Source organism: Chlamydotis macqueenii, chromosome 2 (genome assembly GCF_036417535.1).
Source record: "Chlamydotis macqueenii isolate bChlMac1 chromosome 2, bChlMac1.mat, whole genome shotgun sequence".
Classification (NCBI taxonomy): domain Eukaryota; kingdom Metazoa; phylum Chordata; class Aves; order Otidiformes; family Otididae; genus Chlamydotis; species Chlamydotis macqueenii.
Window position 1 is genome coordinate 127,393,107 of NC_141557.1, and position 15,336 is coordinate 127,408,442.

At 39.8% G+C, this 15,336-nt stretch overlaps 1 protein-coding gene across 1 annotated transcript in view; it reads right to left on the reverse strand.

Moving 5' to 3' along the window:
* Nucleotides 1-15,336, reverse strand: part of CPA6 (carboxypeptidase A6) — an 89,210-nt gene that overhangs the window by 43,116 nt on the left and 30,758 nt on the right. Inside the window, exon 2 of the mRNA XM_086740921.1 lies at nucleotides 5,160-5,235. Within this exon, the coding sequence (XP_086597047.1) occupies nucleotides 5,160-5,235 (76 nt within the window). The remainder of the gene's footprint in view (nucleotides 1-5,159; nucleotides 5,236-15,336) is intronic.

The following is a 15,336-nucleotide window of genomic DNA, read 5'->3' on the forward strand; positions in this document are numbered from 1 at the left end:
TGCAGGTCTACATGCTATGTTCACCCCATCAGGGAAAAAACCAATATTTTGTCACCTACAAGTTAATTGAACCAGGCAATGAAGGAATCAATTTATAATAATGATTAATAACAAAGAACTGTGGGCAATGGAGCTACAGACCAAAACTAATTTGTGGAAATTACTCAGCAAGTGATTATGACTAATGTGATTTGCCTTTGGGCAATTCATGAACCAAAAGTTAAATGTGTGCAATGAAACATTCATTATCCATTATTCACTCAGTATAGGCAATGGCATTTGTATTGTAGCAGAGCCTATAGACTTCAGGCAGGTTTCAGGGGTTTATTACGCTAAGTATTACATGGATTTATTTTTTTTTTCTTAAAAAAAAAGTGGCAAATATCCCTCCTAAGGATCTCCAGATGCCAAGTTTAAAAAGTTTGAAGGGACTACGACTTCTGCAAATGTGTGTGAGCTAGCCTTACAGCTCAGGTACTGGTGGCAGAGCAGTCCTGTTTGAGATCAAAACGCTTCCAAGTGGACAGAAGCCCCTGGCTATTGATCCAACTTCTGTGAGTTCTGCCACTCATGCTGTGGCTAGACTGCCACTGCTGCCCAAGGTAATTACTGGGGACATATTCTAAGACATCTCAGATACATCCAGACATATAGCCAATTCCAAGATGATCCTTCCAGGATGTCTCAGTGTAGGTTTCTTTAAATGCACATTCAAGAAAGGACTCCTTTTGTGTCTGATCCTCTTCCCAAAAGGGACGGACCTTGCAGCCTACTGATTCCTATGGCACTGGCTTCAGCACGGCTTATGGCAAAGCTCTCTCCACTTCTTTCCCCATTACCCTGGTGTTTCCCTCTTTTCCCCAAACTGGGTGAGACAAACAACAGCTAGTTTAATTCCAGAAGGATGTAGCAGATCAATACCTTCCCATGACTTTCCTGTACTGGGCATTTAAAAAATGTAATCTGCCATGGGTTTTCCTTAAGCAAATCTGTCAGCAGTGGGCTCACTTTATATTATTACCAAGAAATACAGGGCCCCTAGATGTTGAGCAGATCCCTGTAACTTAGCAGAAAGAAAGCAACCGAAAGAAAGCAACTAGAGCAGACTGTAAATTACAAAATCTACTCAGGAAAAATCAGTGGTAGGGGCAGCCATTAAGAAACAGGCATATCAAACAAAATGAGTGAAAATATACATTGCCACTCTTTCTAGTGACAGTTTATTTTCTTCCCAATTGTCTTCCCTTTGTCCAAATCAGCAGGCAATAAGAAGGGGTACCTTCGCATTTGCTTTATTCTCTGCCTGACACTGAAATACACTGCTTTGTGTTAGGACAATCAGAATAATTTTCTCAAAATTCTTTGTGGTAAGGGTTTTCAGAATGACACACACATTTGAACTGGACAGAGATGAGTTTTCCTTTTAGTTCTTTGGATTATGAAAGACAGGCCAAAGGCAAAGGCTAATTGCCTCTGCCTTACAAGTGCAGATTTTAAAGGCAGAAGGAAATGGCTGGAATGAACACAGAACACCACAAGTTTACAGCCAAGCTCCCTGCACCAGACACAGTGAGGAGGGAGCCTGGGGCAGGAGGGTTTGTCTCCTCTTTCCCTTGCCAGCATAGATGCTTTGTTGTACACGAGGAAATCCTGCAAGGAGAATACGATCCATTTTTGCAGAGTCTATGCAGTGTTTGCGCTGTCCTGGGAATTTATTAAAAACATTTAAGTTGTGCATGGATCATGCTGGGGGCAAACTGGGCCGCCCAAACTTGACTTTTGCACTGCAGTTCCTGTGTTTGTTTGGGCTGACTAATGGGGACTAATCCTGACATCACTAGGGAGCATAACTTCTGGTACCTTTGAAATACACCTCATCTCTAATAGACCAACTTGACAGGCTAGAGAAACATATGTCTGAATTTAAATCCAGGTGCAGGTATCCTTCCCACTCCGAGAATGAAAGTGATGTAACTTTTCTTTTCACCAGCTTTTCTTGCTTTTCTAATTCTGACAATGATGGAGAATACTACCAGGCCATATCATTACTCAGATTCAGCTGAAGTCTTCAAATGGCTTTAAATAAAACATTAACGTTAATCTCAAAATACTTTCTCTGAAAAAAAAAAGTGGAATTGGTGCTATTTGATGGGTTATGTAGGTACAAAATTGTTGTGTCTTGAAAGGATCCCGGTTCCAGCTTTATTTTTCCCTCAAGGAACAGAACATGTGAGTAGTATAGCAAGTTGGTATTAATATACTGCTCAAACCAAAATAGAGTCAAAGAAGATGTGTCTTCTGACTCTGAAATGTAAAAATCCAAAACCCAGTACTTGTAATTATAGCAATTTGTGTACCTCTGTTGACCTCTCTGTTCATGTCTCCGTTGTTTGTCAGGTATACTGTGTTAAGACAGTAACAGGACTATATCTGGGCTTTGTTTGTAGCTGTTTTTGCACTATTGGGGTTTTTTGGTGCACTGTCTTCTATTTTCTCTGGAGCACATTATCAGCATTGTGCTTAAAGATTCATGTTTAAAAAACTGAATGTAAGTAAGTCCACTGTCAGTTGAGTTTCCAACTCTGGAAGTCTGGGAGTGGGGAAAGGATAGGAGAGACCAACATGGAGACTTACGAAGTTGCACAACTCTAAATACATGGGTCTTCAGAGGGGCTGATGACTTGCAGTCGCTACTGACTTGTATTGTGAGTACTTGGCATTTCTGAGAAGTGCCGTTGTTGATCCACTTCTTCATGAGTGAATAACTTGAGATTTTTTTGGTAGGAGGGGGGAAGATAATGGTAAGTTAAACATATCCACTGCTTGTTAGCACCCCCAGGTATCTCTTTCCATGTGACCCCATGTCGATGGGCAGTGAAGCAGCTCCAATGGAAGAGCCCCAAGACACGAAATGTGGCCAAACTCAGCCTGTTTTCATGAAACTGAGTGTCAATACTCTCTTTTTTTGAAGCTTCCCTTCAACCTCCTCTGCTTACTACCTCATCAAAATCAATCACCTTCTAATTAACTAGTCAGATTCCGATGCAGTTTGCCAAAGTTTTATTATCCTGCTCTCAGAGTTACAGCATGCAATTATTTATTTGGGTTTCTACTGCTCCCACTTTGATGGAATTGGATAAAGGAATCTCCTTCTGGGAGCCTAAGGGAGCTCTGTAATGAGAAACAGTTGCAGGAAGGTGAGTAACCCTTTTGCTTCGCAGGTTTTGCAATATGAGGAGAAAGGAAAAAACACATGTGCTCCCTCTTTATGTTCCAGCATCCAGAGGGAAGAAATTAATGCAAAAACCAGCTTCCACATGTATTTATTGGGTTTATGGTTAGATTTTTTTTCCTAATTGGGAGTAAAACAATTATCCTTTTGGGGGTATTACAGTAACATTCACAGCTTAGGGTCAGGCACTTAGTAAGCACTGCAGAAACAAATAGAAGACCATATCCTTTAGAAGAGCTGGGCATTACAGTACAAAGTGCTAGAATACACAGCATTGAAGCACAATCTCTGGTGAACATTGAAATTCCTCATGCAACACATGCACAGGTTGGACGTCTCGAGAATGGGATTTACAAAAGACAGCATCTTTTGTGGGGAACTAACTGAACATATAGTTAAGAAATGCAGAGGTGATGAAGAGAGCCTCAACCTTCCTACTTAAAGCTAAGAAGGCATCAATGTCTTGACTGCTGGAATATTCACAGCAGTGAGCCTTTTCCTGGGCTGAGGTACCTAAGGTAGCTCTGTCCACTTTCTTAAAAAATGTTAGCAAGAAAGTTTTATGATAACTGAAAGATGGAATGCCTTTCATGAGGATGTAAGAGCTCTTATATTAATTAATTAAGCTCTTACGTCATACTTTTTTTTTTAATTTGGTCTGCTGACTGAGATTTTATTTACTTGTACCCCAGATGTTAACTATTGGACTAGAAAATTATATGCACCTTCATTCTTTGCCTCAGTGAGAACACAATCATTTACATGGGATTTCAACAAGGGAGACAGAGATACATCACAGACTGCCTAATAGTTTGCCAGACCTGAAGGCAGTGAGCAGCCCAGAGGTTTTGCACATGCTCCCAACACTTTGGTACCACCGGCGTTCTGCTGTGACCCAAACCTGTATGTCATAAGACTGCCAAAGTTACTGTGCTCTGCTGTGTATGTCCATACAGGTCTTTTCAGCCAGATACCAAAGAAAGTTTGAGTTCATGGTTCCAAATGACTTTAGCTTCTGTCTGTGCTGTCTTTAAGGCTGTCCACCAAACTCCTTTACCTTCAAAGGCACTGGGAGAAGTCAACCATTGCCTGCCAGGCTCAAGCAGACTATGAGCTAACACAGGTGAAGATGCAGAGTCTGGGACTCACCTTCAGCTCCTGGAACAAACTCAGCATAGTGATCAAGTTGTTACCTCCCTGGCTCTGTTTTGGTTAGGCTGTGTTTTGGAGACTATTAATGATGTCTGTCCCTACCCCAGTTCCTGAGGTCACTGCATATGTGTGGTGCAGTCCTTTCCATGCTGGAGGACTGCCTTATGGGTCCTCCTCATTATCCTCTGAGATAATGGGCCACACTGTTGTGGAAAGACTGCCTGTGCCTTCGTTAGCTGTACTGGCAAAGCAGCATGCGGTAGAGCACTGTGTGCTGCTACAGTGGCACCATTGCTTTTCATTTATATCTGCAGGAAAAGGCCATTTGGCTTGCTAGTGAGTCTCGCAGACACCTCTCAACTGCCTCTAGAAAATTATTCTGCCAGAGAAGTTCTCAAACTGAAGCCACTTCCTTTTTTTCTATTCCTGTGTGTGTTCACATCTTGAAATAACTCAGTGTTTTAAATAAAACCATTAGCTAGATAATGAACCATGCAACTATGTATGCTAGCAAGAAGTGGAAGAGTGAAAAAACCAAATTTGCAAGTATGGCACTTATATTATTTTAAGGCAATAAGTGTTTCTTGTTAAAATTGTCAGGCATGATGAATCCAATTCCTACGCTATTTTATTGGGAAATTAGGAATTTAATGGGCAAAGGCTGCTTTCCACAGTATAAAATAGCTTGAAGTAAAGTGCCAAATGAAAGGCATGTCAGTTAACCTACAACAGTCTTCAAGAAAGATGAGAAAAAGATGAAAATAATCAAACTCACCTTAAGCCTGTTAAATGCAGCCTTCAGGATCTGCGTCTCCCTCTCACTCTCAGGAACAACTCGTATGACTTTATCCCTGCCAATAACAGAACATTGAATTGACACTTTAAGGCTCTTTACAGCAGCACAATACAACAGATAGCAACTGTGCTTGCGCCCTTTTTCATCATCTGCAAAATTCAGGTGAACTGGAGCTCTGCTTCCAAACTTGCTCCCTGGATTATGCACTTCCATGAACCGATCTGCTCAGCTTGCCCCTCCATTTCTTCTAAGTTAAACCACTCAGGCTGACATCTTCCATACTGAGTTTCTGCCTCAGATCAAAACAAATTTATGTTTTCTTGTCAAAACAGATAATTTGTTTCTGAGGACAAGATTGGGTAAGATACAGTGCTTTTGTATGTTTAAACATTTAATGGGCTTTGAAGAGCACAGTGTTCTCATGCATTAAGGAGGGGACTTGACTTTAGAAAAGAGGTGACCTTCCTATCAGCCTTTTGCTTTATCCATTAAAGCTTGCCCGAATGTTGTGAAGTAAATAGCTGTTCATACAGGCTCAGAAGGTTCTAGATAACAGCAGCTCATTTTATGCACTTTCAGCAGACCTCAATGAACGTAACTGCAAATAGGAAACAAGAAACTGGATAGCTGTACATTCAATGACCACCATCCACGTAATGAACTATGGGAGGCTGGAGACCATAGAAAATACATGGGGTTATCATGTAACTAAGACACCATCATCATAATCCATACACAAGCGGGCTGAAACAATTTGCATGACCAATGCTAATTCTAGCATTTTTCTACATTTTGAGGTTTTGACTTTGTACTGTTGATAATCAGTACTTCCCCTCTTCCAAGAGCCCTTGGAGATCATGCATATCTTTATTTCTAGAGCCAGAACCCCCTTTAGAAAAACTTCTGTTATCTCCAGTTTCCTCATTATCTGGGAATTTTATGCAGCAGAATTTCCCTTGACATTGAGTGGAAGTTTTTCACTTAAATATATTGTGAACTCTCTTACCCTTCTGAACCTTCTCAGTCTACTCAGAAGATATTTGGCTAACTGGACGCAACACTGGTGAGCGTGCCTTTGCTGTTTTAGGAAGGCTCCCAAGCTCCTGCTGTTCCCAGCAAGCAGGCACCAGGTCTTGCCTTTGGTCTACTGCAGCTACAGCTCTGACAGGACTCACCTTTGTTGCAGGAATCCTTAGTGCATAAATAGGCAGGCATTAAATATTGTCAGTAAGTGGTTCAGAAGAAGGCACAGGTTGTTGGGTTCAGTACTACTAACAAATACTGAATTCTGAAATGGCTTACTCTGCTTCTTTCTGGCAACCATTTCCCATTTCCCTACTCTTTAGTCTTTTCTCTCCAGCCAACATCTGCTCCCCTTGGTTAGCCTCTGATCTGAGCTCTTCAGTTTTGGTTGTCACCTCTGCTGAGCTTTCCCTGTAGACAGGTCTCAAGCCTTAAAACTCCTAAGTCTTCCAGTAGCTTCATGGCCTTAAAGTTTTTGCTCCAGTTAGTTAGACTCCAGGTTATAGCTGCAGTAACATGGATGTACCCAGAGATCTGGACCTCAGTCCATTCTGCTTGGCTGCTCTTGACCTTACCTGACAAATGGTCTATGCCTAAGCAGGAAGATTTCTGAGAGCACTCTTTGTTATAATTTGGCAGCTCTAAAATTTTAGGGGAAATTACTGTGCTTCCAAGCCAACCATAGGAACTTACACAGAAAGGAGTAAGTCTCTACTGCATTTTTACAAGGAAAATAGATGCTTTTAATTTATCATGCATACAACAGTAATAGTCTTTCTCATTACTCATTTCTTTCAGAGTATTAAATTGCTATTAAGGAGGAAATGGGTAAAAAGAAGCAATAATTGCCCAGGACATGTGAAGGTGAAGTAAATAATAAAGATTCATTGAACATTCCTGGAAGGACTGGGACAATCAACATATAAAAACCAGATTTTAATGAAATAAGTAGCTAAGCATGTGTTACGCAGCTGTAATGGAATTTTGAAGGACTGGATATCACTTAGGTACGGTCTTGAATTAAAAGACATCACTCCAAACTGTCTCGGATTAGCTCAGCAACTGTAATTTCCAATGTGATGAAAGACTTGCCTTAAAGAAGAAAATATTGGTACTGTGACGGATTGATCCCTTGACACATTGTTGGGAAATGCCTCAAGCTGTGGCTGGGTCTGCTGCTATGGAGCTCATAAGCAGTTTAGCATACCTAGTACTGACAGTATTTTATGAAAAGATGGTTAAGCCATTATGACAAGGCAGTTTCATTTTTTTTGTGCATGCAAGATGCAGGAACACCCTGAATTCCTCAGACCTATCTGCTGACACCCACTTCTGTAGGCTAGCCAGCTGGTGGATAACCATTATATGTTCTTCAGAAAAGCACAGATACCAAATCCGGCTTTACTCCTGATATCTACCAGTCAAATAACACAGTCCTAAGGTTATTTTATAGCTTTACAATTCTTCTAGTTACACTTCACACTAAAGAAATCAAACTATTACCTTAAATGCTATGCAATACCCATTGAATTTAGGGTAGAAATCCAACAGCCTACCCAGTATTTAAGAGCCAACAACAAAATCGACCAGGTCAGGGACTACTGTGGCTGCTAAACGGCAGCTGTACCCCAAACACTCAGAACCTCCCCCTGGTGAGGTCCCCTGCCCTCCCTGCTATGTAGCTGTTGAGGAGAAAGAAGAGAGTGATCATGTATACATCTAGGGAAAGTTGATTCATGTAGTCTTGCCTGTATGTCAGCACTTTGATGATTTATGGAGGCAAGGTTATTTTTCTAACCATAATGCCTCCAAACTTTTTTAAAAGTATATTTTAAAAAAATTCTAAACAAACAGCAACACGGGATATATTTTATAAAAATTAATATAGAACTTTACATCAACCACGATAAGCTTTCAATTTACCACTAGCAACTAGGCTAATGGAATTTAAAGCTAGGATTTAGTTAGATTATTTGAATTTTGTGTAAACACAGTTAAAAGCCTTTGCAAAGAGCAAGGCACAAGCTTTATGAAATGGACTGATCAGATGAGAGTGGTGAGCAAAGAGCAGAAGCCAGACCACGGGTGTCCCCAGGGACAGCCTTGTGTCTGAGCAAAATGGGTGACCAGCTGTTGGCTAGTCCTGACATGCAATGACTTTTTTTTTTTCCTTCATTACCCCCTTATACTTTCAAGAACAGCATGAAAAATGACACAGCTGCTTTTGAAATACAGAATATACTACAAGGGCCTGGGAAGGGTGATGTTCCCTGCTACCAATGTGGATGAAAACCTATTGGTTTATTTCTTTGGTTCTTTTGATTTACTTTTCTTCCATTTACTTCATAGTTTTACTCGTCTATGAACAGACCAGATGGATTCAATGAAACCATTCTGCAGCACATATACAAGTTCTTTACTGATGGAATTAGTAGTTCTCTCTCATGAAACTTTCCTGCTGAAGTCACATGGCATGAACTGCATTTATGTAAATTCCTCATTTCCTTCAGGAAAATCCATCTTATTATTTTATTTTCCTGACTAATGTGAACCTTAATCAACTCTCTCCTCTCCGATGGAATTCAATAAAAGTATGTTTACAAAGGCTTTACAAATATTTTAAACACAGTTTGAGGAATGGTATGTTATAAATCAAATACCTATTAAAAAAATCTGAAAAAAAAAAAATCCCCACGTAAAATCATCCATTCCTAATTGTAGAGGAAGGATTACAGTTCTTGAGAGGAAGCTGCCATAGCTGCTGCACTTAAGTGGTTCATTAAGGCTTGGGAACTAGTTACTCACTGAAAGACCCATCTGAAAAAAGCTACAGCATGAAAGTCTCTCATCAACTCCCAATATGCCATCAGATGCAATTTCTGATGAAAGATTGATTGCTACATTCCCTTTTCTCTGCTAAACTCTTCTACTAGTCAAAATGTTAGGAAATATCCAAACATTATTTTTTCTCTCTCTCTCTGTTACTGGGATGGAGAGTTTCAACCAGGGACTCAACACCGTTACAAACTTAAATAAGGCTGGGCTCCTTCCTGAGACCCGATAGAGACAGCTGGAGAGGGAACTTCACAGAACTTCCTGAGCCCTTCTGTATCATTTTCTGTATTACAGTAGATGCTGATCCAAACAGAAAAGAGCACCAATTGTATTTTCTAGATATCATTATATATAGTTTCTGCCTTTTAGTTGTTAAGGCAGGAAAACTGATGTTATTCCCGGTATAAGGAAGAGCTAGCTTATCTATAATTTTGAATGAAAAAGATTGGCTTGGGTAATGTAGGCAGGAATGCTGAGATGGCAAAACATTATTGCATACACATTATTGCATGATATTTATCAGTACAGCACAGATGACTTCTCTGAAAACTGAATTTATATGCAAGTTGCCCGCTAATTCCCAGGCACGGTATATCTGAGTTTAACAGACGTTTTGAGGTGCAAGAAGTATTCCTACTTTACCCAAGCAGGAAATTTTAGGGACTAAACCAATACTGTATTACTAGCACTCTTCCTTTAAACAGCTTTATTCCAGAGACGGATGGTCTGGAAAGGTGAATGTCTGCAGAAATTCCAGGTTTAGTTCCAACGTAAGGAACAATGCTTTTCCAAGCAAAGCTGGCCTCCAATGACTCCTGAACGTTGCATATACAGCTGTCTAGCTCAAGCACAGAAAGTGGGAACCAGTTGCTTTAGTACATGTCTCTGTCTTAGAACACAAAAAAAAAGCTGTATGTATGGTAATGGATACCATTTTGCACCACCAAACGTCATCCAGCGGTGTGCAAATAGAAGAGAGAAAGAAGGCAGTTACACAGGGTGTAAAATAAAATAAGAAGTAACAAGACAAATACACACTTAAAAGAAACAAACAGGCCCAAGTAAGAAAGAAGGCTACAAGGAGATGTGGTGCTAACTGTGCAGGAGCAAAGTATGTAAAAACCTGAGAGGTGTCGATTTTGACCCAAGGGGGAGGCTGCAGAAGTCTGCTTAAATGAAACACCATGTATACTCACTTGAATTAACTTCCTAAGAAACGTATTATAATACATGCTTGCATGAAATAGCTGATAATTGTTTAGCTTGGACGTAATCCTTCCAATGACATATAATATCAAGCACAGCTACTTTTAAAGAAAGGACCATGATCAGTCCACTAACAGATTACTGAAAGAAGCTTCTGCTATAACCCCAGCCCCTTCTTTATTTCCACAGCTCACATATTTCTTCAGTGAGTTGCTCTGCACTTTGTAGTAAGTGATGAGTAGGTGGTGATGCTGCCAGGGCTGGCATGGGCTTGACAATATCAGGACGCTTATCTGTCCATCTGGGTGCTCCCCTGCCCAGACAGGAAAGCCTCCCCCCATCTTCCCTCTTCATCCTGACTGCAGAGGCATGTTGGACTTGTGTGGTGTGACCGACAAGCTAGGTTTACTGTCCTGATTAGGTTGTAGCAGTCAAGCATAGGGTTGCCCAGCCAGTGCCCCTGGACAGACCTGATTATACCAGTTGCATATATTTTTATCCCTTTTCCTCTTTTTGATCCTCCCTTTCACTATGCTTGTACTTCACTTCCTCTGTCCACCTCCTCTCAGATAAACAACTCATCCCTAATTACTGTTTTCCCAATGGGTCCCAGCTGTGCTACATCTGTACCCAAATTTGGAATTTCTAGGTAATCTCAGCCTCATATGGTATTACTGAGAGGGTTACCTAGGTATTGTTGCCCACAAAATGTCCCCTTCAATTACCTGTGAAATTCAACCGTTTCTCACATAACTCGTCCCTTACCTCCTGCAAGATCCAGCTGTCCTTCACAGTGCTGGCTGAAATTTTTGTCAGCTTCTCACATTGTCATATCCAGCAATTTCTCATGTCCCATAGTTTATCCACATTCTGATCAGCTTAACCTCAGGCCAGGGTCTAGTCTATAGCCTAGATATGCCTTCAGCCCTAGCCCTCCTCCATGCTAAAAGTCCACACAGAAGCTCATAAACTTTTCTGAACTTCAAAATTGCTTCTGTTCATTCTAAGCCCCATGTATGCTTTCAGACAACTGCAGCAACTCTTTCCAAATTAAGTATCTTGGGACTCTGCACAGCAGATTTGCTCTTGACCTCAGTGAAATCAAAGAAAGAATACCAAGTCTGAAAGAAGGTTGTTACAGAATTTAGATATCCAGAGCAGCCTATCACATAGGCTGAAGAGGCAAACGGTTCAGCATTAGAGGTCTACATTAAACTTCTTGCGCTCCAGCTTCCTTTGAGACTTTGACCATCACAGGTCATCTACAATTGAGGTTAAGCGCAGGCTTGGCAGAAGGTTTCTTATACTGAGCTCCACATGCTTTATATCCACACTGCTGGCTGTCATTCGGTTGTGAAAACCACACGCTGGTATTTGCTGGTGGACCAGTTTGTTTGATTCCCTCTCTGCCCCGCCTGTTCCAATGGTCTGAGCAAGAGTCTAGGCTCTGTCCCAGCACTTAAACCATGGGTACTTGCAAAAGCACGGCATTCAGCCTGACTCTGTAGCTGAATGCACACTTGCCTGTAAAGCGTGATAGACAAGCTCAGGCTTAGAGCTATGCTTAGCTGACAGTGTAAACATGGCTCAGCTCCCCTCCCCTATAAATGAGAATGACAGCATCTTTTAAACTTGTGGGGGTATTGAGACAATAAATAATTCATGACTTTTAAGCTTTCAGATGGCTATGGTTATGGCAGCAATGCAGGGACCACGGATGAAAAGCAGTAAATACATATCGTAAAGAACAAAATTGTACAACTCGCTGTAAGTCTTTAAATATTGCACATTCACCTGGTAGACTTCAATTGTGTCACAAGCACTGCAAGAGATCATCTCCAAGTCTGGAAAGATATCAAACCTCCAATGGTCCATAGGTCCTACTTGCCATGTTGTTCTCAGTTTACCCTGCTTGCCTTTGATCTTATTAGAGAGAAGCAGATAGACACACTCAGACATGTACAACGCTGAGAAACAGTCCAGGGTTCTTCAAGCTCACTTTTCTGCTACAGACACACAGACACACACACACACAAGACAGAAGAGCACTTTATTTGTTCTAATGGTTGTATTTTCCTAGAGTTGGCAAAGACTGTACTGCATGAAACTGGACAAAGGCCCAACAGGTCTTACAATGCCTCAGAAAGACAGTAAATGCCATTGCTCACGATTCACTCATGGTGGGGAAATAAAAATCAGCGTTTCTGGCTGGTCACCTGAAAACTATATCCTTTCTCAGAAGGTTAAACCTCACTATTCCTTGACAACTTTGCTTTTATTAAAGCCAAAGTACCATCACACCATGTGGACATGGCTTTGGCTTTTCTCATAAATCTGCTTGAGACTGAAAAAATCAAAACTAATCTGCACAGACAGTAAGCAATGTTAAGCTACAATTTATGTCTTTTAAAAAAATTAATAGTGATGCCTTATTATTTGGTGCTACTCCTTTTTTTTTCAACTTCATACTTTTTTCAATATTCTATAAAAGCTTCTTTTCAAATAATCTAGTATTTTCCACATCTTGAGCTTTTTCCATACACGAGTCTCATGATAACACAGATAATTTACTAAAGTCTTATCCGTATGCAAAGAGGGTGTGCAGAAGATCCTTACTTTTCAAGGTTCAGTGAAAAATTAGCAGATGCTGTACTTCTTTCCTTTTATGCCTTTAAACAGAAAATGAATTTATATTTGTAAAACAACGAACAGCAGAGTCCAAACAAGAGATGTTGCTTTGGAGACAGCTATGAAATTGTGAAATATGGTTGGAAATAACCATCATTTTTGGTTGTTCAGGCAAGCTACAGTCCTGGAAAATATGAAGTATGACATTTTCAGTTAAAGTCGTCTTCTACAGTCTTCAAATAAAATTTTAAACACTGGTGGTTTTCTGATAAAATTGTGTAAATTGCCACCACGGCATACTAAATTGTAATATTTTACCATGAAAAAACATGGTAAAATTGATTTACCATATACTATTTTTTAAAAAAATATATTACAATAAAAGTTTATATTAATATAAATACACCCAGAAGTAAGTAAATACTGCAACATGGCAAGTAAGACCTACGGACCACTGGAGGTTTGATAAAAAGTACTGCAAAATAGCTTACCACACTCAAATGTAAGGTCTAAAACCTTCCTTTAGAATGGCTGAAGTTCATAGAAAATCCTGCATCTGTAGAACACAAAGTATGTAGACTTCCCTTTTTATGAGCTATGGTTTTACTTGACCTGCCACAACTGAAGAAGGGAACCTTTCAGTCGAATACCTGCACATTTCCAACTGTGTGACTACCACTGAATTGGTATGTAATTTATCTGCCTTGATGACTTTTTCTCAAGGACCAGACAATACTTCAATTTTTGAAAAAGAGAAGGGAAGAAATTGTTACTTTTATTTTCATGAGTCATGCTCTTCACCTAAATTTGTAATTACTTTTCTTTTTTAAAAAAAATAAACTGAATCTATACAAAGCCCATAAAACATGCAAAATTTATTATGCAGTTTCCTTCAACAGCAGAGAGGAAGATCTGATGACCAGCAGTGCTTTTCTAGTACTCTATTCCTCTCATTGTTTGTAATGAATTCAATCCAAAATTATTTCCATCTTTGGAGAAGTAATTTCATAGAGTACCAGAATAATTTTGGTCCACGAGATATCTGGAGATCATGTCATCAGACACCCTTGTAGCTCTTCTCTGTACCTGTTCCTGCTTTTCTGCTTTTGAACATGGACCAAAAGTGCTATGTAAACTTTGTTACTCCTTTGAAAAGTCTCTACTTCTATTAACTCAGTTTTATGGTCCTAACACACTGGAGCCCACAGTCATCCTATGGCTGAATACTACATTGCTATTTCTTTTCTCTTTGATCCAACCCAAGAATTTGCAGTTACAGGAGAAATTCCTGTATGCATGATCTTTAAATCTGAAGTACTGAATTTCATCCTCTTTCTTTTCATTCAGCCATTAAGTCCATCAAGTTTTGATAATACATGCCTAGAAGTTTACTTGAATAAATAACTTGAGAAAATAACTTGAGGATAAACAAAAACTCTTCATATTTTTTTTGTGGGCAATGGTAACTTAAGGCACAGAGAATGAGAGATAAAAGCATGAAGCAATTCCTGTTGCTGAATGGGACAAAGTCTGGAAGTATTTGGCTATTCGTGATAGTCAATCTCTTGAGCTCAATCTAAGATTGTGATACTGAAGCTCTTACAAATGCATAAAGGCTTTCAGCGTTAGCAGGAAGAAGTCTGTACTCATTACTGTACTTGGCACAGAAACACAAATAACTGGTAAGTGTGTGAGTTTGTAAGTGTATAAAAAAAAGATCAGAGGAATTGTCTCATACATATTTTAAAAAGTAAATGTCAAGATGGTGAGCTTAGTTTTAATTTAGGACTCATCATTAGTGTTTTCTATGTATTTATTCATTTATGCAAGTTACAGCAAGGAGGATGAAAATATTTACGGAGTAAAAAAAATATTATGGCATGAAATACTGTTGCATCAAGATGTCTGCAGCATGTTAAATTTCCCCAAACCATCCTGCCATGCCTTATTACCTAGTTTCCTCCCACAGAGCTGTTTTGTATTTTAATTCACTGAAAGCGGAATTTTAATGTCACTGTACAAATAAAGGACAAACAGAACATGCCTCTCCCCAGTATTGTAGGAGGACAGGATCCATAGATTTCAAAGCTGGGGAATATACCAAATTTATGGAGTGTAGGAAGGGAAATCTTGGGTCTACTTCTCTTTTTGCCAGTGTTACTGCAGTAGGCTAGCGTAATTTCATTGATTTCAAGGGATTTACTTCTTCATTCTTGCTTGGTTAAGCAAGAAAAAACCAGCAGGCTTTTTTTCCATGATGGAGCAATCAGTTATTCCTGTGTTTCGGATAAGGGTAATAGAGATTTGGACACTGAACTGTTCATTAACTCAGTATGTTATTTTAAAGAAGAAATTGTAAATTTGCAGGCACTAAGCTCAAGAACAATTATACACAATGTTAACTGGTAAACCATACAACAGCAGACGACTGAGAGTCTCACAGGGAGCCCTCTTATTTTCCCGA